The sequence below is a fragment of the Chenopodium quinoa genome, unplaced genomic scaffold (genome assembly GCF_001683475.1).
Source record: "Chenopodium quinoa cultivar QQ74 unplaced genomic scaffold, ASM168347v1, whole genome shotgun sequence".
Lineage (NCBI taxonomy): Eukaryota > Viridiplantae > Streptophyta > Magnoliopsida > Caryophyllales > Amaranthaceae > Chenopodium > Chenopodium quinoa.
The window spans coordinates 1,881,382-1,904,319 of record NW_018742541.1 but is presented as its reverse complement, the minus strand read 5'-3'; the positions used below and the strand labels follow the sequence as shown (position 1 = coordinate 1,904,319).

General features: G+C 34.5%; 2 protein-coding genes across 2 annotated transcripts; one reads left to right on the top strand and one right to left on the bottom strand.

The window, feature by feature from the left end:
* Positions 1-11,291: 11,291 nt before the first annotated feature.
* Positions 11,292-16,311, top strand: LOC110720162 (ankyrin repeat-containing protein ITN1-like). The gene is made up of 4 exons (XM_021899173.1): positions 11,292-12,069; positions 13,031-13,612; positions 14,554-15,068; positions 15,637-16,311. Exons 1-4 carry the CDS (start codon positions 11,385-11,387, stop codon positions 16,162-16,164), a joined length of 2,310 nt encoding a protein of 769 aa, XP_021754865.1. The 5' UTR covers positions 11,292-11,384; the 3' UTR covers positions 16,165-16,311.
* Positions 16,312-17,493: 1,182 nt separating this feature from the next.
* Positions 17,494-21,527, bottom strand: LOC110720161 (E3 ubiquitin-protein ligase RMA3-like). Its single transcript, XM_021899172.1, has 2 exons — positions 21,197-21,527; positions 17,494-18,390 (listed from the first exon to the last, which is right to left on the bottom strand). The coding sequence occupies exon 2, from the start codon at positions 18,386-18,388 to the stop codon at positions 17,663-17,665; it is 726 nt and encodes a 241-aa protein (XP_021754864.1). The 5' UTR covers positions 18,389-18,390; positions 21,197-21,527; the 3' UTR covers positions 17,494-17,662.
* Positions 21,528-22,938: the final 1,411 nt, after the last annotated feature.

Here is a 22,938-nt window from a genome sequence, read left to right as displayed (position 1 = left end):
AAGGCCATTATAAAAGGCTTGGATTAACTTCCATTGCGCTAAATTATGGTGGGGGCAATCTCTTTGTAAATCCTTGAACCTCTCCCAAGCCTCATATAAAGATTCATCGGCTTCTTGGGCAAAGTTTTGGATCGCACTCCGTAGTACGGTTGTTCTCTCTGCAGGATAATACTTGTTATAGAAATTCAGAACAAGAGTTTCCCAGTCAATTATACCAAGTGTAGTTCTATTTAAACCATTAAACCACAATTTAGCTTTTCAAGTTAATGAGAAAGGAAAGAGAATCTCCCTGATTTGGTCTTGAGTGACCCCGGCTTGCCTGATGGTGTTGCAATATTGACAATAGTCGGCAATGTGAAGATTCAGGTCTTCACCCTTGGCTCCACTGAATTGCTTCCTCTCTATCATCGTTATAAATTGAGGTTTAATTTCAAATTGAACCCCATCAAGAGGCGGAGTAGGGGTGAGATGTAGAAAATCCGTAAGCTTTGGTTGTGAATAATCACTAAGCTTCTTTGGAGTCGTCATCTCTGATTCTACGTTTGATGATGTCACTGAATCGCGGTGATTATTGTTATTATCACCAGAATCCTCCAGGATTTGCTTGTAGAGATTTTTCTGTCTATGGAAGGAACGTTTGATCTCAGGATCGAATGGGATGTAACCTGATCTAGAACACCTAGGCATAAACAAAAAAAAAACTAGAAGCAAATGTGAGATTTGTCTTAGAGAACTAACGCTCTCTAAGACAAAAAGGGAAATAATCTAGACTACAAAAACAATCAGAAATAAAAATAGAATCGTTTCCCCGGCAACGGCGCCAAATTTTGACAGGGTAAAGTCGTATCCCCTAATCAAAAGTAATTCCTAAGTCCTCTAACTAAAGCGGATAGGGAAGTAGGGTCGATCTCCACAGGGAAACAAGTCTTTCTATTCCTAATTACCTCAAATAATCTAGATTATGAAGTAACCAATAATTATATTTGAGTATAAAACTAAACTACAAAGAATGAGAATAGGGAGAAAACTATATATAAAGGGATCTAGGGCATAGGTTCACCAATAAATAATATTCCAGAGTAAAATATAATGATCATTCATCAAAGCATACATCAATCAGATTATAAAGGGCTTTCGCTACGTATTATAATCACACAATTAATTTACCGGTATTAAATCTCATCTTTCGAATCTCGACCTAACCATTTATAAATTAACCTGCCTATTGAAACTAGACCTAAACATCAATTCTCATCTGTCGAATCTCGAATCAATATTGTTAAACTCATGCATAAAATATCTGCGCAAATCTAGTCACAGAGCATTAAACCAATCAATAGGAAATTAATCTAGCATTGATAATTAACAACAATAAATTACCCTTTCATATTATTTATGGATCCCCATAAACCCTAGAAATAAAACTACTCACACATGGTAAAAACTAAACTAATTAAAGCAATAAAATAAGACATGATTAAAGAAATAAAATAAATAACTAAGATTAAGAGAAGAGGAATCATTACCAAAATAAATCTGGAATTAATGAAAATAATCAAGAACAAGAGTTGAGAGAGAGAATTCTAAGAGAATAATTAAGAGAGTAAGGAAAGAGTAAAAGGAGAAGAAGAGATACTAAAATCGTATTACGGAGGAGTATTTATACTCCGTACAAAAATCCTAAACTAAAACAAATTAAAACGACGTTAAGCGTCAACTAATAAAAACACGCGCCCGATCGGGCGCGCCTTTTTTGCTCCCTAATACTAAACTCGCGCCCGGCCGGGCGCATCACCGGGCGCCAGCCTAAGCTACTCCCGCCCGGTCGGGCGCGCCTCCGGGCGCTAGCCTCTTTGGCCGGGCGGCTCAATTGGGCCAATATTTGGACTACGATTGGGCTCCAATTCTTCGGGCCAATCTGGATTTCCTCTTCCGGTCTTGAATACTCGGTCCAAATGCTCCGGTATCACCTATATCGAGCCCTTAATCACCGGTTCGATGACTCTAACCGGCCCTGGGCTATAGAATCTGGTCGTGCTTCTCCAATGTTCGTGATTGCTCCAAAATATCTCGGGAAAATACTCCAAAAGCATAAATCCCTGCAAAAGTCAACCAAATCTACGAAAACATTAGAAAACACCAATTAGTAATAAAAGTGGCTCTAAAGAGCCAAAAACACTACTAATTATGACCAAGGGAGGGGGGTAAAATACTGTATAAAATAGACACATCACTTATCATCTATTGCTCAGGTTCCTTATATATATATGTGACATTGCACAGGTTCCTTGTATTCTGTTCCAAGTATAACTTGTTCTTTCTATGCACAACTTAACAAAAACGTTAGATAGATAATCATCATTAGTTTACAATCATCAAAACCTAATTACTCAACAGATCTACCTTAAGTTCAAGGTGTTTGATGCCAGACATTAATCATAAACTGACACGTGGCATGTTAACCCTATTATACTGATTAATAACAGGTCAGGGACCATCATAAGAAAATGCTCTCCAAATGTGTGATTATTAAATAATGATCGATAGGTGAGATTATTATCTACGAATCGACTAAAGGTGAGATTATTGGAATTAATTTTTCCTTTATAAAACTATTCAATGATTTTACTGAATTTTCTTTTGAAGCATCTATGGACCTACCTTAAGTTCAAGCTGTTTGATGCCAGACATTAATCAGATTGCTTGGTTAAGCAGTGAGAGTCCTATACTCAGGGAGATTATTCATTCTAAATATCATTGACTAGCTTGGTTGCCGCTTGGTATACATTCTGTGGTTGAATTAAACTTACTGGAGTGATTTGTGCTGTGCTCAAGATTCATTGTTATTGACATTAGACTTCATTTATTCACTCAAGAAAATTGCAAAGCAATTGCGGCCAATAAGTACAAATCAAGTATTAAGAAATTTATATTCCTTCCCTATCCGGAAAAAAAAAAAAAAGTGGTCCTATAAATTGTGCCGAACCCAAACCCTATGGCACAAATTTCCCGAAGGTCAGTGAATCCCAGAAATTTTTTACTGTGTGAAGAGGGAATCAACAAGGAACAGATATAATGGGTTTGTTGCACACGAAAGAAGTGACCATTCAAAGTTTCAAACACCACATTTGAATGGCGATGACACAGCGATGAGATTATAAAAATTTTCCTTTTAATTATCAAAATGTCTACAATAGTGGGAAAATTTCAAGGAAAGTAATATAATAGCAGCATTGTGGGAAAAAAAAATCCCTTTTAATTGAAGTTACATCAGTTTAAGGATTTTTTTTTTAAATTGTCGAAATTTAGGGATTTCTTAAATAACCGCCCCAATTACACCCTTTGTTAAACTTACTACCCGTTTTTAGGTATCACCATCCTTCTTCTATTCCAGCCAGTTTTTTGATTTAGGGTATTAAAATAAAAATTAAATTGAAAAAAAAAATAACTCAACTTTTTTTTTTGTTGAATGGAACTAAATCAACTTATATTTCGTATGAACTTATTTTGTTAAAGCTAATCTGTCTGAAAAGATATAAATTTGATTTGTTTGAAATTGTTTAAAATTTACTGAAATTGACTGAAGGTACTTGAATTTTTTTGAAACTCTATTAGTTTTTTCAACTTATTAGAGTTTATTTTGATTAAACATATTAGAGCTTATTCTTGGACATATTACAAATTATTTTGTCTAAATTTATTAGAACTTATTTTGTTAGAATTTATTTAAAATTATTTTATCGATCTAAACTTAACTTATCCACCCTTATTTGTTTCAAACTAGTTAGGATTTCAAATAAGTTAAGATAAGTTGAACATAATAGGAGAGTTAATAGTTGATCCAAATATTTCATTTCCAACTCATCAAGTGTGTTATTTTTTTTATTTTTTATTTTTTATTTTTGTTTTTGGAAAAAAATTGATTCATAAATAAGTCATACAATATCTACAAAGAGATTTAGATCTAACAAATACATAATAACTAGACGAAACCAGTGCGATGCACGGTTTGTTTGAATTTTGTAAATAATTTATATACATACATACATACATACATATATATATATATATATATATATATATATATATATGTGTGTGTGTGTGTGTGTGTGTGTGTGTATGTATGTATGTATGTGTGTGTGTGTGTGTGTGTGTGTTACATACATACATATATATATATATGTGTGTATGTGTGTGTACATATATATATATATATATATATATATGTATGTATGTATGTATATATATGTATATATATATATATGTTATGATATGGCAGATTAGATAAGGGTTTTTATTAGCTGTTTTGCGCGGGAAAATTAGTTACAATTTTGTTAATTGTTGCTTAATTAAGTCGGTTAGTAGTGGAAGATGATGTGTAATTCCAGTTACGATATAGTGGAAGATGACGTGTAATTCCTCTTACGATATATATCATGTAATAAGTGTGAGTTAGTTGGCAATTAATAACAAACTCAATTCTTCCCCAATTTCTCTCGTTACTTTTCTCTCTCTTCTTTCTCTTTCTAAACCCGGATTTTCTCCATTGAGAAGCTTCAAGCTTCCTCCATTATCATTGGCATAAGAGCACGTCTTTCTGATTTCTTCAGTAAGAGATTCTGGCGCCTCCGCCTGTTGCTAGAAGAGTGGAAGCCATGGAAGCTCAACTCAAAACCTTGGAACAGCGATTGGAAGATCAGAATTCTAAAATCGAGCATAAATTCGAAGAGATGATGAAAGTTGATGCAAGCAATTCATGCTAAAAAGGTTTTAAATACGAATTCTGAGCCTTCTACATCGTCTTCTCAGTCGAATGACGTCTCTAACAGGTCCAATTCCACCAGGACCTTAGGTATGAACCCTAAACTGGAATTTCCTAAGTTCAATGGCAATAATCCTCGAATTTGGGTAAAAAAATGTTGCAAGTAATTTAGTTTATGTAAAATTGCTGATGAACATAAAGTTGATTTAGCTTCTTTGAATATGATCGATAAGGCTGAGAGTTAGATGATGAACTATTTGTCAGTTAGGAAATCTGTAATTGTTGATTGGAATGATTTTGTGGCTGATTTGTATGCTCGATTTAAGGATAGTTCTGCTACAGATGTTGTTGAGCAATTTAATAGACTGCAGCAGATTGGCACAATTGAGGACTATATTGATGCATTTGAGAATTTGAGATCTGTGATGTTAATGAATAATCACATCTTACCAGATTCTTACATATTAGAAAGCTTTGTAGGTGGATTGAGACCAGCTGTTAAGCCTTTTGTTAGGGTTTTCAAACCTTCTACTATTGCCCAGGCAGTAGAGTATGCTAGGTTACAGGGGAGTCACTAGCATATGTTAATATGAGCTTGAAACCATCCAAATTTACTGTTAAACCTTTACCTTCCAATAACCTACCCCCTTTGTTACCAACACCCTAAATTAAACCATCTTTTTCTTCTTCTTCATCTCAAGCTTCACAAAATTCCAAAAACTACAAACACATACCTGCTGATGTTAGAGCTGAAAAGATAGCCAAAGGTCTTTGATATTACTGTGACCAACCCTATAATAGAGAACATAGGTGCCAGTTCAAGAAACCACAAATTTTTACAGTTGAGATTCCTGGTGAATATGAGTTTGGAGAGGAGGAATTGGAGTCAGATCTTGAGGTGGATTCTGAACCAAAAATATATGTCACTGCTTTAGCTGGAAACCAGTCATTTCAGACTATGAGAGTGAAAGGGTTGGTAATGGAAAGGATAATCATATCCTTATAGATTCTGGTAGTACTCACAATTTTGTTGATGTTAACTTGGCAACAAAATTAGGGTGTCAATTGAACCAAATCCCTTTCCAATCAGTCTCAGTAGCTGATAGAACCCATATACCTTGTCAGTCCATGTGTAAAGGGTTCACCTGGGAAATGCAGGGTCATAGATTTGAGGAAGATGTTCTATTGATTCCTTTGGGAAGTTGTGATATGGTGTTGGGAATTCAGTGGTTGAGGCTGTTGGGCCCTATATATTGGGATTTCCAACAGTTAAGGATGGAGTTTACTTTGAAAAAAGTAAAATTTGTGTTGAAGGGAAATCCTTCTAAGAGGCTTGCAGTTTTGGAAGGGAAACCTGATGAAAAGGTTTTTGTGTCTGCGGCACAGTTGTGTATTCTGCAGGTATTTGAGGTTAGTTATGACAAGGAACAAGACACATTTGAATTGTCTCCTTCTTCTGAATTAACTGATTTAAGGCAACAGTTTAGTGTGGTGTTTGATGAACCTACTAATTTGCCACCTGAGAGATGAGTATTTGATCACTCAATTTCCTTGGTTCCTGGGAGCACTCCAGTGAACATAAGACCTTATAGATATCCTTTGAAACAAAGGGACATCATTGAACACAATTGGTACAAGAGATGCTGGACAGGGGCATTATACAGAATAGTTCAAGTCCCTTTGCTTCACCTGTAGTTCTGGTTGGTAAGAAAGATGGCACTTGGAGATTGTGTGTAGATTACAGGTAGCTTAATAACAGGACTGTCAAGAACAAATTTCCAATTCCAGTTATAGATGAGTTGATTGATGAATTAGCAGGGGGGTAGAGTTTTTACTACGTTGGATTTAAAAGCTGGTTACCATCAGATGAGGGTGAATCCAAGTGATGTGTTTAAGACAGCTTTCAAAACTCATACAGGTCATTATGAGTTTTTAGTCATGCCATTTGAACTGACTAATGCTCCTGCATCTTTTCAAGGTTGGATGAACAATGTTTTCAGGCCACTTTTGAGGAACTATGTACTTGTCTTTTTTGATGATATCTTAGTTTACAGTAAGACCTTGAAGGAACATTGGAAGCACTTAGCTGAGGTGTTTTCTTTGATGAAGGAAAACTGTATGTTCATTAAGGAGAGCAAATGCATCTTTACTACAAACAAGGTGGAGTACTTGGGACATTATATTACAGAAAATGGTGTAGAGACAGACCCAAAGAAGGTGGCTGCAGTCTACAGTTGGCCCACTCAATCTAATGTCAAAGAACTTAGAAGTTTTTTAGGATTGACTGGTTATTACAGAAAGTTTGTGAAAGGATATGCAGTCTTGAGCAATCCTTTAACTGACCAGTTAAAGAAAAATGGTTATAATTGGACTGAAGAAGCACAAACAGCTTTTGAGTTACTAAAAGCTGCTCTGGTTTCAGCTTCAGTCTTGGCTATTCCAGATTTTTCTAAACAGTTTATTCTGGAAATTGATGCTTCTAAGTCTGGTATTGGGGTTGTGTTAATGCAGGAAGGGCATCCCTTAGCTTATATTAGAAGAGCATTGGGTCCAAAATGGCAAAAACTTTCTGTTTATGACAAGGAATTGCTAGCTATAGTCTTTGCAGTTCAGAAATGGGAGCGGTATCTTGTTGGGGGCCATTTTATCATCAAGACAGATCAGAAGAGTCTCAAATGGTTGCTGCAACAAAAGATTTCAACTCCATTTCAACAATTCTGGTTATCAAAACTGATGGGTTTTGATTATGAAATACAGTATAAGTGTGGGAAGGAGAATATAACAGCTGATGCTTTGTCTAGGCTACAAGGTTATGAGATTTTGTGTTTGGCTGTGACAGTGTTAGATTCAAATTGGGATCTCTCATTGCTTCCAGTTATCAGTTGGATGACAATTATACTGCCATCATACAGAGTTTACAAAATGGAGTTTTGGTTACAAGTTTTCAATGGGATGGAACTCTTCTAAGAAGGAAAGGAAAAATAGTTGTAGGTCTTGACAACCAACTTAGACATAAAATCTTGTCTTGGCATCATAAGTCTCCTGAGAGTGGACATGTGGTAGGGAACTGACATTGAGAAGAGTAAAAAGACTGTTTTGCTGGAGAGGGTTAACCAAGGATGTGAGCTCTTTTGTGAGGAAGTGTGTTGTGTGTCAAGCTGCAAAATATGATACATCTGCTTCTCCTGGTCATTTGCAGCCTTTGCCAATCCTTGAAGAAGTTTGGATGGACATTTCTATGGACTTCATTACAGGCCTTCCTAAGTCTGCTGGAAAGGAGGTTATTTTTGTGGTAGTTGACAGGTTGAGTAAGTATGCTCACTTCATGGCTTTGTCTCATCCTTTTACTGCACTCCAAGTGGCTCAGTGTTACTTAGACAATTTTTTAAGTTACATGGATGGCCTAGATCCATTGTAAGTGAAAGGGATTCTGTATTTTTGAGTCAATTTTGGAAGGGATTGTTTACTTTGCATGGCACAGAGTTGTTGTTGTCTACTGCATATCACCCTCAGACAGATGGTAAAACTGAGGTGGTCAATAGATGTCTTGAGGCTTACTTAAGGTGTATGACAGGTGATCAACCTCAGGAATGGCACAAGTGGTTGTTCTTGGCTGAATGGTGGTATAACACCCATTTTCATACTGCTATTCAACTGACCCCTTATGAGGTGGTGTATAATCAGCCTCTTCCCTTGCATTTACCTTCTTTAGCTGGAGAGGTAAAGAATGATGAGCTTGACAGAAGCCTACAGAGGAGAGAAAGAATGATTGCAGACTTGAAATTCTATCTAGCAAGAGCTCAGAATAAGATGAAAGCTCAAGCTGACAAGCATAGATCTGAGAGGTCTTTTGTGGTAGGAGATTGGGTCTGGTTAAAGTTGCAATCATACAGACAACATTCAGTCCAGAGGAGAGGAAATCAGAAGTTATCTTACCAGTTTTATGGACCCTTTCAAGTTGCAGCTGTGATTGGAAAAGTGGCTTATAAACTTAAAATTCCTGCAGATACATGATGTTTTCCATGTGTCTCAATTGAAGTTGTTTCAAGTAACTTTGCCGTTAGTTTCTCATATTCCACCTGTGTATCAAGGCTTTGAAGTTGGTTCTGACAAGATTAAGCCTGCTGCTATTCTGGACAGAAAGATTGTGAAGTTTCAGAATAAATCTCGGGTGCAATATTTGGTTCAATATGAGGGTTTTCCTGTTTTTGAAGCTACTTGGGAACCAGCTGAGCAGTTTGAGCAGAATTTTCCAGAATTTGTTGTTCCTTAAGACTTGAGGTCAAGTCTTTTTGAGGGGGAAAGCTATGATATGGCAGATTAGATAAGGGTCTTTGTTAGCTATTTTGCGCGGGAAAAATTAGTTACAATTTTGTTAATTGTTGTTGAATTAAGTCGGTTAGTAGTAGAAGATGACGTGTAATTCCACTTACGATATATATCATGTAATAAGTGTGAGTTAGTTGGCAATTAATAACAAACTCAATTCTTCCCCAATTATATGTATATGTATATGTATATATATGTATATATATATGTATATATGTATATATATAATATATATATATATATGTATATACATATATGAAATATTTTTTTTTGGCCATTTTTGGCACCGGTTAACCGGTGCCAATTCCGAGTTTTGGCACCGGTTTGAACCGGTGCCTTTTAAACCACTTATTGGCACACAAAAGCAACAATTGGGGCTTTCCACCGCTAAAGCCCGATGGAATCCCCTTCAAAATTCAACAATGGGGGTTAGGGTTTTAGAGAGTTGAGAGAAGAGAGGAGAGGAGAGAGAGGCTAGGGTTTTTGCCTACTTATCTAATTTCAAGTGTGTTAATTAATGGTTGTGTTGTTGTTGGCCATTTATGAGTTTTATTTAGTTATTTAACCAGTACTAGCATTTTACAATATTGTTAGTTTTTTTTTTTTTGGAAAAAAATGGAATATGTATTGAGCTAGTTTATAAACAATTTTTACCAAGCCTATACATTGTCATTCCTCTACTTAAATTTTTTTTTTTTTTTTTTTTTTGGTGTTTAGAGAGCCACAAAGGGTGGGGTGAGAATCGATCCCAGGATCTCCTGAAATCGGGAGGGAAGCTCTACCTCACTCTCATTTTTTTTTTTTAACCTCATAGTTAGGTATTTGTTTATAGATGAACTTTTTGTGAAGAATTACCTTATACAAGTCAGATTTGTCAAAAACTATCTTATTAAAAAAATGTTATAAGAAACTACCTTTTAAACCATAAATGTTGTAAGAAACTATCTTATAAAACAATTAATGTTGTAAAAATCTATCTTTTACTGAATTATTGCATTGAATAAGAGATGTTTAATGACCCATTTTCAATTGTTTTTTTCTCCTTTTCCACCTAATTTCTCTATAGCCCCCTTGCAATCTTTAATTCCCCTTCTCTTTCATTGTTGAATTAAGCACATGGTAGCAATTTATAACATTTAGTTTTTATAAGTTAGTTTGTTATAACATTGTTCTTATAAGGTAGTTTTTCACAAAAAAATCCTTTATAGATTATTTTTCAACAACAACCAATATAATATCCCACAGGTAGGCTTCCTTGATTGTATTCACCCCTCCCTCCATGAAAGACTTTATTTGATGACAAGAAGTGATTAGGGGTCAGTTCTGATTTATTGAACTAAGCTAAACTAAACTGAATTGAACTGAATTGAATATTTTATGAGAGAGAAAATTAGGAGCTGAACTGAATTGAACTGAACTGCACTGAACTAAATTGAAAATAAGAAGAAGAGAACAGACCATTGGGGTAAATTGCTTATGGATGTGCTCATGAAGCCACTATATCAATAATACGACAATGTCGTACTTGACAGCTAGTTCTCTACTTCTCTTAGCTTGGATGCAATTGATCACATTTCAGGAGCGCATGGGCTCTTTAGGACACATGTCAAGTCCTGAGCACATGTACCCCTTTGATGGACTTAATTAATGCCTTTGGAGTTTGGACTGATCTGCCTGCATTAGCCATGACTTAAGCATATTGGGCTTGGTGACCCAACTGAGAAATGAGTCCCAAAATGATTAACCATTTTTGGCACCCAAACAATGAATACAAAAAGTGATTTTGAAAGAGATCTATTTTTAAAACAAAAAAAAATAAAATAAAAATAAAAAGGAACATACGTATGAGATTAGGTAAAAGTCAGAATTTTAAGGATACTAAAAAGTGACTAGTAATCTTATAATATAGTCTTCCTACCCGTGATTTCCGCGTATAAGTATATAAGTACTACCTCCGTTACAGGTTATGTGCAACGATTAGACATTTTCCTTCTCTGTTTTATGTCAAATCGTTGCACATAACCTGTAACGGAGATAGTATGTTATTTTTAATTAAGTAATAGTAGTAGAATAAAATCAATACATTTGTGTGTGGATAGATAGCAGTGTAGCGCATGTTCCGGGTCAATAGGTCACTAATACTATATATGTAGATTCAATGGATTAAAATTGTTTACTACTACCAAAAAAGTGGCTTGACTTTTTTTTAAAAAAAAAAAAAGGTTTATAGATGAATTAATCAACTAAAACAAGAGAGATAACACTAGTAAGTACTGAGTTTCCAACAAGATTAATGGTGGCAGAGCAACCAGTAGCAAGTGCTAGTAAAAGGGAGGCGGATGGTGGTATGGACTCAGAGTTAAAGGAAGCAGCAATATTTGGAAATGTAGACTTGTTACGAAAAGCTCTTGACTCTAAACCAACTGAATACTTCCTATCCTGGGCGCCTCCAGATCTATGTTACCAAGGTGGTAACATCTTCCACCTTGTGTTAAATCGATTTGGATCATGCTGTAACCCTCTTCCTTTCATAAGAGAAGCGATTCTGAGGTTACCCAAACAGGATGTCAAACTTCTCCTCTCCCAACAAGAGACGAGGGAAAGTAGCAACCCTCTTCATTTAGCAGCTTGCTGGGGCTGCCTTGAGATCATCCAGCTCATGCTCAGTGTTTATAAATCTGACAGTAATGATCCTATTACCGAAGATCCTCCTGGCGGAAAACCATGGTTAGCTTGTCAATCGCATGGTGCAACTCCCTTGCACATGGCCCTCGTGTATAATAAGGAGGGATGTGCTTTGGAAATTCTGTCAATGGATATGGAATTGCTTTGTACCATGCTTGACAAAAACGGATGGGATCCTCTCTACATAGCTGTGCACAACGGATTGAATGTTTTTGTTGCAAAGATCTTGGAATCCGATTGTTCTTATAATGTCATTGGTGAAATGTTTGAAGGGGTAGTAAAGAATTGCTCAAGTAAGTGCCCTCTGCTCACTGTTTTATCTTTTGCTCACTGTAGTAAAAGAGGGTAGTCTTTGGTGGTAGACTAAGGAAAAGAAAAGACAATTGAGAGAAATAATATCAACGAAATCACCTGTTTGAACTAAAAATTTTCCTAGTTTTACCCAAATTAGATTTCTAATCTATATTTCAGTTTTCTTATCAGATCAAATTAGACTCGACAAAAACACTTTATTTATTGAAATCTATACTATAGTGCTCTGTGCTCCGAAAGTAAAGTAAATCAGCAGAATCTAAACTTCCATCATAGCTTCTTCAAGCATAAGTGTAATTTCATTGTAAAAAGTATATATACTTAACAGAGAAAAAATAGAGAGAAATTTTCGGCTGTTTAAAGTTACAGTGTTATTATTATCTCATCAAATGATTTATAATCTGATAATAAGCTAGCTAATCTTATATTATGTATTTATGTGAACTAACAAACTAACTATACGCTAGACTAGTTTGTTTTTGAGTTGTCATCTTCGTTTAATTAAGGTAGTTTTTACTTCACCTGGATATCATTCATCTAAGAGCATCTTCATTAATAAATTGGTAACTTGTAGCTTACATTGATACATCAAGTTTTTAAGCTATTATATTTTGTACCTAGATTGTGCTCCAATGCTGAATTGCATATTCTAGTTTGGAAAAATAAATAAAGTAGTTTTTATCTAACTTAACTAAAGTTTTCTTTGAAAAACCAAGCAACCTAACTTATTTGAATAGAGTTGCCTAATCTAACTTGTAAGCAAGTCCCTTTTGTATACATTAAGAATGCTCTAATCTTATGTAAACTTATTAGCCTCTTATCTTATTTGAGTTTATTGGACCTAAAGTTATTTTATCTTAATCGAACTTGAATAACACTTATTTGCCCTAACCAAACATATGCATGCTTACCCTAAAAAGTCATTATAATCTGTTATTACAGAAGAAGTTTGGGGAATAATGTACAAGAAGCACTCAGAACTTTTGCTGAAAACTGATCAACACGATTTCTCGTTCCTCCATTACTGGGTACACAAAGGCAAGTTGTCATGGCTACTTCAATTATTGGAAGAGGTTGACATTAATGCCTTGGAGAATTTAAGCCGTTCAGTAGACCAAGAAGGTAACACACCTCTACATGCTGCTGTAAATCATGGTTACCAAGAGTTTGCATCTTATCTTGTGGAAAAATGTACGCCACTTGATCCCCCGCTTTGGCGATGTGAGAACAAAGATGGAATCACCCCTCTTGACATGGCATTGCGTAATAGAGATGAAGATCTAGCATTTCTGTTCATTTCTAAAGACTCTTGGACTTACATAGAGCATGACAGTCATTGGCAATCGCGGCTCTTCCTCGCTATTGAAGCTGGAATGGATCGAGTAGTGCAACAAATATGCAGCTGTGTTGCTGAAGGCTCTCTGAAATTTCGTATCGCTGAATACTCAGCGTTTTCCAGAATTGGAACTACCAATACGGACCGCGAGCAGCCAACGCTCTTACACCTCGTGCTCAAGTGCCAAGGTGAGAATCTAATTGTTAGTAATCTGGTTTTAAAATCACGGTTTACAAATGATGCATGTCATTAAATATGTTAAATTTGAAATGGTGAGAATTCATCATCATTCTCCTATGTTTTATATCTTCTCTGGAATAATGTCTCACGCACTACTATAAACTTGAGGGCGAAAATAATGTAACAAAAAAAAAAGTTCTAAAGTTATTTGTTCATCGTCTAAAATTTTGCTGAAATTCCTTTTCAATAGACATTTCCGAATTTACTGATTTTGAATTTTGATATGGTTTTTAACTTTTTTTTTTTTCTTAAAAGTCGACTAAATGAATAAATAAGATTAATCTTGCTAATTGAAGGGTTGAGATCAGATTCACTCAATTATAGAGGTCACAATGTTATTTGTACATATTGTAAAACTGTCCGGTTATTTAGTAAATCTAGAAACAAGATATCTAGCAGGACATAGATTAATTACAATGTTTTATTTTTTTTTATTTTTTTTTTTTTCAAAATATTGATAGTGTATAAATATACTTATCCTATTCAAAGTCATTAAACGTTGAAATTATACATTAATAAGCGAAAGTAAAAAAAGTTACTGTCAGATAAAGTATGATGAAACAACACCCTTGATTGAAGCTAAGCGTTCTTGTTTTGTATAGGAGTAGAAAGGTTATTTTGCTTATCGAGTTGATTCAATTCCCCCCTATTGAACTAGGACATATATTACATGATGATATTGTAGGGTGGCTTTGCCACGTTTAATTTCTGTTTAGTACTTTCTTGTTTGTTTTTTTGGGGCTTTGCCTCTCTTTTGCATAAAAAAAAAAAAAAAAAAAAAAAAAGGTTATTTCGCTTATCAAGCAAAATGTAAATCTGAAAATTTCAAGTAGCAAAATGTAAATCTAGTACAAAATGAAGTATAATTATGTTGAAAGTTTATTTGCAGATACTACAGCCAAATTGTTGCTAAAAACATTTCCTTATCTAGTGTTCAATGAGCGTTACCCAAACAAGAAGACAACCATTGAGATGACATCAGAAGTTGGTCCAGAATGGCTTACAAAGTTGTTGATAACAGAACATCCATCCTCAATCAAAAGCTCCCCTAATGTTTGGATCACACTTTGCGGTCGAGGTCACGTAGAAGCTCTTGAAGCCTTCATAAAGTATCACCCAGATTTCAAGAAGCTTTGTATAGCAGAACAAGATTCACCCCTACACCATATTAAATTGGCTAGTTACCAAGACTATGAAAAATTTCTAAAAGTTCCTTTTATTTGGGAAATGAGAAACAGTCCTGATAATGAAGGTAAAACACCTTTGCATTGGGCACTTGAGAGAAAGGATATCTTGCTAGCAGAAGTACTACTAAAAAATGGGGTTGATCGCAATATCAGGGATAAAAAGAATCAAAGTGCTGCAAAATTGTTAGCAAAGCTATGTAAACGAGATTATGAATGGGTACGTCAACTTCTTCTAAACTATTACTCCCTCTGTCTCATTTAGTTTTATACTCACCGTGTCACATACTTTTACATATGAAACCTTTTTTGCCACATTTTTTTTATGTAAAGATTTTTCTCAAAAAGTCGATCACTAAAAAGGACATTTCTGACAAATTTTAAATTAATTGTTATGTTAGGCTATGACCGTGTACATATGAGAATACTAGCTTGCTTGATTGCTTTCTACCCTTTGGTACTCATTATTTTTACAATGATCAATTTATTTGCTGTCGTGTCTCCTAATCCCCCTCTTTAAATGATTATAAAACTTGTGTCTAACATAAAATTTACGAAGTAACTTTGTTTGATTTTACATATTTCTTCTTCTTAATTCATTCTACAATTCTTTTAACTCATTATTAAAGTTCAAAGTGATTTGGCAATGGACATCTTAAAACAAGTTATGTCATTTAGGGGAAAAAAAAAAACTAATATTAGGCTGATTTATACGTTCATTCAAATTAGATGGTAACAACGAACCTATTTTAAATTGTGTGGTATTTTGTTTAAATTGTTAATTGAAGGACAAGATGTCTAGACGTTTGGGAATCAATCCAAGATTACAAAATCTAGGTTCATCAGCCACAGAAATGAGAACTACACTATCAGTCGTGGCGGCCCTTCTTGCAACACTTACATTTGCAGCTGCGTTTACAATCCCTGGAGGCTTTAACCAAGATACCGGAGAAGCTATTCTAGCAACAAAGGCTTACTTTATAGTGTTCATATTGGCAGACACATATGCTATGTGTTGTGCAATGTTAGCCTTATTCTGCCTAGTATGGTCTATTGTCTCGGATCAACATGAGTCACAGGTACTAATTGACCGCAGTGTGCTCGTACTCGTGCACTCTTTTTATGGAACCTTGATGGCGTTTGTGACTGGAATCTACGCTGTGATACACCAAAAGTCATTATGGGCAGCCATCCTTGTTCTCTTCATGTGCTCTCTCGTAGCCATAATATCAAGCAGAAAGTCTTTTTTGTACAAACTACTTGATAAATTGGTCCCTACTATAGATAGGAAAAAAGAGAAAGAATGTGTCGTATAATCATGATTTCTTGATTTTTCCCAACATGCCTTGTTCTTTTGGAATTTAGTTAGTTCGATTCAATTCAGTTCCTTTTAGATTAATTTACTTCAATTCAGTTTAATTCAATTCAAATCAATTTAGATCCATTCAATATATTTTAATTCTGTCCAATTCAGCTCTATAATTAATTTATGATTATTGTGATATAATTATTGATATTATTTATTAATACTTATTATTATATTATTAGTTATTATTTATTTTGATAATTATTATTGTTATAGAATTACTATAATTAGAAATTTATTTCAGAAAAAAAAAAAAAAAAAAAACTATAATTATGAAATTTATTACATTACTCATCGTTACTATATATTATCATCATTCTTTAATACTATATTTTATTATTACATTAGTATTATTATAATTCTATTTTATTATAATTATTAATATTATTATTATTTTATTTATTTTTGTTATTACTATTTTCATATATTAACTTAATGATTTAAATTATTATTATTATTATTATTATTATTATTATTATTATTAACATTATATTATTATTATTATTATTATTATTTATTTACTATTAATAATAATGTTATTATTAGGTTAATTTTTAAATTACCACCCAAAAATGTAACCATTTTCGAACTAACCACCCGTTTAATTTTTTATTTTAAATTACCACCTCTTAAATTAAATAAATGTTCAGATTACCACCCATTTCAAAATCTCGTAGATTTTATGTCTGTAGGCCCCACCTAACACTTATTTTGACCCTTTTGACTGATTTTTCCCCTAATTTTTCTCTTTAAAAACGATCTGTAAACTTTAATAATAATAACAATAACAATAATAATAAATTGGGATTCTTTTTCAATTGCAAAATTACACATTATTCGCACCATTGCTAGTTTGTTACATTAGGATTGATTTTTGCATGATTTGAACCATTAAACTTGAGAGTTGGCCAACAAAAGTTGGGTCAATTGATTCGGGTTGGGTCACTTTGGGCATTGAGTCACATTTGGGTCAACTCCACTTCGGTTCAGGTACGGGTTGGATCGGGTTAGTTCCAGTTCAGGTAAATGATTTCAAGTCAATTTTCGGGTCGAGTTATGAGGGTCGGGTCAGGAAGTCTTGATTACTGCCAGACAGAGGGAATGCAGAGTAGTTTACTAGAAACTGAGTGCAGGCACAATTCCCTCAAATGCAGCAGGAACTATTTATTGACCTCAAAAGAGCACAAACCCATGAGAGGAATTAAAGTTGACAGTAATTTATTCAATGGACAGTATTATTCATAACCAATATTGGAATGAAATTTTTTGCAAAGTTCGCTTCAAGAACCAGAGACGCCCTGCAGTATATTGGAATGATTGGGAACATTACGATTCACAAACACCTGATCCAAGCTCATCTTACACTTCCTTTCTAAAGAGTTTCAACAACTCCATAACGAGCGGTAGTATTATACAATCTTTACAGCTATACAAAAGACTCACATTTTTCAGAACAGAAGCAGGCATAAGACTACACAGCACAAAAGAAACTTTGAAACTCTGTCAAGGGACTTGTCTAGCTGCAGTTCTTGCCTCCGCATCCGAGGATTGTTATGCCCAACAATAGCATAAGAATTTGAACGAGGGGAGGTGAATAAGTTGGTACCTGTGCTTCCAAGCATCCTTGTGTAAACCAACTCTCCGAGCAATCCAATTGTGGGATTAAGAATTCCAGCCATAGTAGGACTCACATAATTCGACGATGATATTGAGGCATATCGGAACTCTGGGTGTTGTGATTCGAATGGGTTTGATGAAAGATGTTGACTTGAAGGAGAATTTGCTGCAGGTCTTGGAGGTATAACATCATGTTGAGACTTCCTAACCTCATCTTCACTGCGGGAGGGGCCGTGGCAGTAAAGGGGAATTAATGAAGTTTGTGAGATGTTTGCCTTACAGACAGGGCAAGTCTTCTGTTGAGTTGGCTGTGAGGAGGAGCTCTGCACATGGAGCCACTTAAAAATACATGCCCAGCAGTAGAGGTGACCACAGAGTGTGACAACAGGATCATGAGCCAAGTCAAAGCATATATTGCAGTCAAAAGAGCCTTGACTACTTTCAGATTCTGAGGGTGGTGCTAGTGCTACACCAGAATTACAAGTTTTATTTACCATTGCATCTCCGCTCGATTGGCGCTCAGCAGCATATTCTTGGAAATTATGAATCAAGTCCATTCCTAAACAGATAGATGGTAACCTTCAATTAGCTAATGAACAGGAAAAGACGTGTTGAGGCAGAATTTCATGCAAGATCAAGATAGAGGGATTATGATACAACTTTCAATCAAAGTAATGGCTGAACGAACTGACTTAGTGATGTCTAGACTAAGGTTTAGTGATCGAAACCAACATGATGGAAAAACACCATTTACACTGGTATAACAAGAAAGAAACCTTAAAATACCTAAACATGTACATTCCATGATGCATAGACATTCTCGAAGACATGGCCAGATGGCCTAGAATAAGTAGGCAGATGCTAAAAGTTGTCAAGCTTCAAGGTTGTAAAAATTCATCTAGCCCAAGGTAATTTGAGATGTTAACGACAAAGCAGATGCAAAAATTAACAACATGCTGAGCTTGTCCTAGCATAAATATCAAAAGATGAAACACAGTTTATAGTTGTTTTCAGGGATAACAAGCCAACCAGCTGATTAAAATCATTAAAGAAGCATATACTTTAAACATAGATACCGAGGAGACTTCTTATCAAGCATCATATGAACTGCACTCTACTAAGACAGCTCAAATTCTCAAAATATAAAGGCCAAGTGGCTAACAGTTCCCGAGTCATTTGGGTAAGTTTTAAATCTAGAGCTCAAGTCCTAACTATAACCCATCAAAAATAATGTTGTATGGTAACTCAACACCATCATGTAATAAACTGGAATTACTCACACTAATAACAGCAAAATAAAGAGAAAATATTGGTTCTTTGATTGGCTAAATCATCTGACTTTTGGTAAATTGCTATTTAAAGAAGAAATAAGAAAGATGGAAGCTTTACTAATAATTGAAAATGGCAAAAGATTTACGAAGATAGCTAATAGCTTTAGGCTATTATTCTCAAACACAACTCTCCATTCTCCAACAATGGCTTGAGGTCATGAACTCATGACTCTCTAAAGTTTCCCTCAATACAAATTTCTGCCTATCTTTGCCTTTTCCCCATTTCCCTATTTATACTAAAGCTAAAGACCGTAACCTAATTACCAAATTACCCCTCCTAAGGCCAGTCTATTACACATCATAAATCATAATGATAAAAGCCAAGCACTGGCAAACTTCAGAAAACTTCTAAATAAAATCCACATGAACCAAAAAAATCAACCTTATTAAGTTGGATAGAGTTGAACAATTTACAGCCCTAGTAAACATTGGTACTTCAATTCAATGCACTGCAAATATCGTATTGACACTTATACTCTGTAAATTAGGCCTGTAGAACAGGATCCATAACGAAGTTTTCTGTCTTAACGCAAAAGTTTTCTGTCTTAGATCTTGAATGAATAATGAAGTTTTACATTGATCCCAAAAAATGTTATATCTCAAATGATAGTACGGGATAGAAAGGATCCTACAGCTAGCAATGTGCCAGTGACTTGGGAGGTCAAGTTCAACCTTTCTATTTGATATTCAAGCTAAGAATTTAATCAAAAACACTCAATTTAAGTAAAAAAACTTCAGAGAATCAGAAAAGTCTTATTCTCTCATATCACTTGGATAACAGATTACATTGGTTTCCTTTAGGAGGTATTTGGTTCACAGATAAAAGGGAGGGGGGGAAACATGAAAATTAGAGGGCAGGTGATGGAATGAAGGACAGGATGGAGGTAAGGGTTACGAATAAAAATGTGCAATAGGGAAACCTATCCTAAGAACATATTTTCACCTCTTCATAATCCAGAGAAGTATAGAAATACTAATATAACCAGAAAAGAGCATTCATTCCAGCCAAAAACAGCCACACACTAATAGAGCTACAACATTGTGATCACATTGACATTTAATGAAACTAAAATGCCTAATCACACCCGAAAAACTTCTTCAGTCATAGCTAACCATACTGTAACCAAAAATAAAAACATAAGTACAACTGTATTAGCATGCCCCTTCGCTATATTAAATGGTCTCCAAATCATCATAATCCCTTGTTGCATTCTTCTTACCTGCTTCGACAATACCCTTATCAAATTGTTTCTATTCTGTCAAACATTTTCTGAAACATTTTGATACTGATTAAATCAATCAGATACATTAATCACGAGTCACTCTAACGTGTTGTTTTAGGAATAAATTGATACATCATACATGAACAAGCCACCAAAATTAATAATTTCAACAGCTGAAAGCAGAATCAATAAAAATTTCATCAAGATATAAAGTGCAATGCTAGATCAAACAAGTTTCTCTCTTGCCTATGGGCAGCGAAATCCGTCTTTTAATTCATTTCCTCCTCCCCACCTCTGAATCCTAGTCAAGCAATTCCCCTCTCAAAGAAAATTTGCATTACAATTTACTTCCTCTAAACCACATTGCATTTTCACCAATGAACGAGAATTTTATACGAAATGCACTTGCCTAATTTCACTCATAAGCTTACTTTAACTTGCAAACAACAAATCACATAGAAAGTTCTCAATTTCTAAAAGGTACAAAACACACTAAAAGGAACATCAAAAGGTGATAATCTCTTCAAATTTGTCAAACCCAGAAATTTCATTTTCCCTAAATCACTGTTTTTGCGTCAATGTTCATGTAATAGAGCTAAGATCAAACAATTTCAAAGGAAATATAAACCCCAATCAAACATAACTTCTGCAATTCACTTAATATATCATCAAGCATTCAATAAATTTTTTTTAAAATGGTATTTACTAATATGCATTCAACAAATTAACAACAATTACAAAAACCCAGATGGGAATTCTCCAGAAAATTACTGGGAAATAAAATTCAATAAAAATTTAACGAAAAATGTACCTGTAATAATCTGGCAATTGGGTTTCAACTGGGACAGATGAAAATATCTGATTTTTTTTCCCCAATTATTTAAGGAAAAAGAAGATATCTTAATTTAGATAAATGGGGATTGAGAAAAATGGAGATAGGATGAAAAGATTGGAGAGAGAAAGAGGGAATCTAAAGAGTAATGAGCACCGTTTATGCCGCGTAAACCCACCAGCAAACTCTATAATTAAAGAAGATGCGTGGAAATTTTAGCCCTAATTAAAAATTGGGGCACCAACATTTTTTAATTTTATTTCAAGTACATTCCACCAACTGTGTTAGGGTTTATTTGTAGTAATGTCGGTTAAATTAATTTTTGTATTTTATCTTAATCTTAGTTTTTGATTGATACAACAAATAGGATTTGTGATGTTATTTTATTCTTGGTTGTTGACTTGTTGCATACTTGTATTAGGAGGGTTGAGAAAGTTTGATTGGTAGGAATTAAGCATGTGTGATCCATATATTTTTAGTTTAAAGTAGTAGACAAAAGTTTCGTGCTTGTTTGATAGAGTGGGATTGGGACAGAGACTTTAGAGCAAATTATAGTGACCTTAGAATGAATTTGAGCTATTTAAACATTATTGCTTATTTTGTCAGCTTATTTTCAGTTTTTTCACTTATTTCGAGTTTAATAAATTTAGATAAGATAAGTTCAGATAATTTAAATTATAATAAGGGATACCCAAATACAAAATATATAAAGAAAATAAGTTATAATAAGGTATATTAAGTTAAATTCAGATAAGTGAAAATCAAGTAAATAAAACATACCTTAAACGAATTGTATGGTATGATCTTAACATAAAGTCGCACTTTAATTCTACATATGCGTAGACCACATCACGATCAATAATTGCAAATTACAAGTTAAAAAATTTGTTGGTGTAACTTCTGTTGGAAGTTCTTGATATAAAAACAAGAGAGAGAAACACAAAGGATAGGAGAGTCCAACACACATGCGTGCGTCGGGTCGGGTATGGGCCTATAGGAATGCGATACACAAGCGTGCGTGGGTGGGTGGGCTGTCGACCCTCTAATTTTTTTTTTTGAGAAATTTTATTTCCTTTCTTTATTGACATAATATTCCTAAGCATTTACGGCCATTGTTTCTTGATTGTAGATGACTGTTGCTCCTTTATTTCGATCTTTTTCCCCCTTTGTGTGCTAATCGTTGCCTTCTGTTTCTCTATAAAAATCAGCCTTCACATCATCAGACTATATACATCATTTTGTATAATTCTCTTTTCTCTAAATACAAAACGTTGGTTATGCTTTTGGGGTCACCGGGAGGTAGCCGGAATCGTCTTTTAGGTTGGTGATTCGCCACAACACGACAATTGTCACTTTGGTTCACACAACATCGAGATAATTAATTACTGTTTGATTGCATATAGAATAACAATCTAAAAGATAGTTTTGCCCTGGCTTCCAAATTTTTGATATGCCTAAGTTAGAACATCTTGATGAAAAGAACTATAAACGTCGGGCTGTTAGAATGTAGGTTTATTTACAACAAACTGATGTTGAGTATGTGCTTGATGAAATTGTTGAACCTGTTGATAAGGGAAGATGATTGGTCTGAAACTAATGTTAAGTTTGTTAAGGATGATAGACTCTGTAAAGACATGTTGTTGCAGTATATATATGTCGAAAAATCAATTATATGGGGTTTTTTTTTTTATCATGCTAAGGATATTAGGGATGCTTTAAAG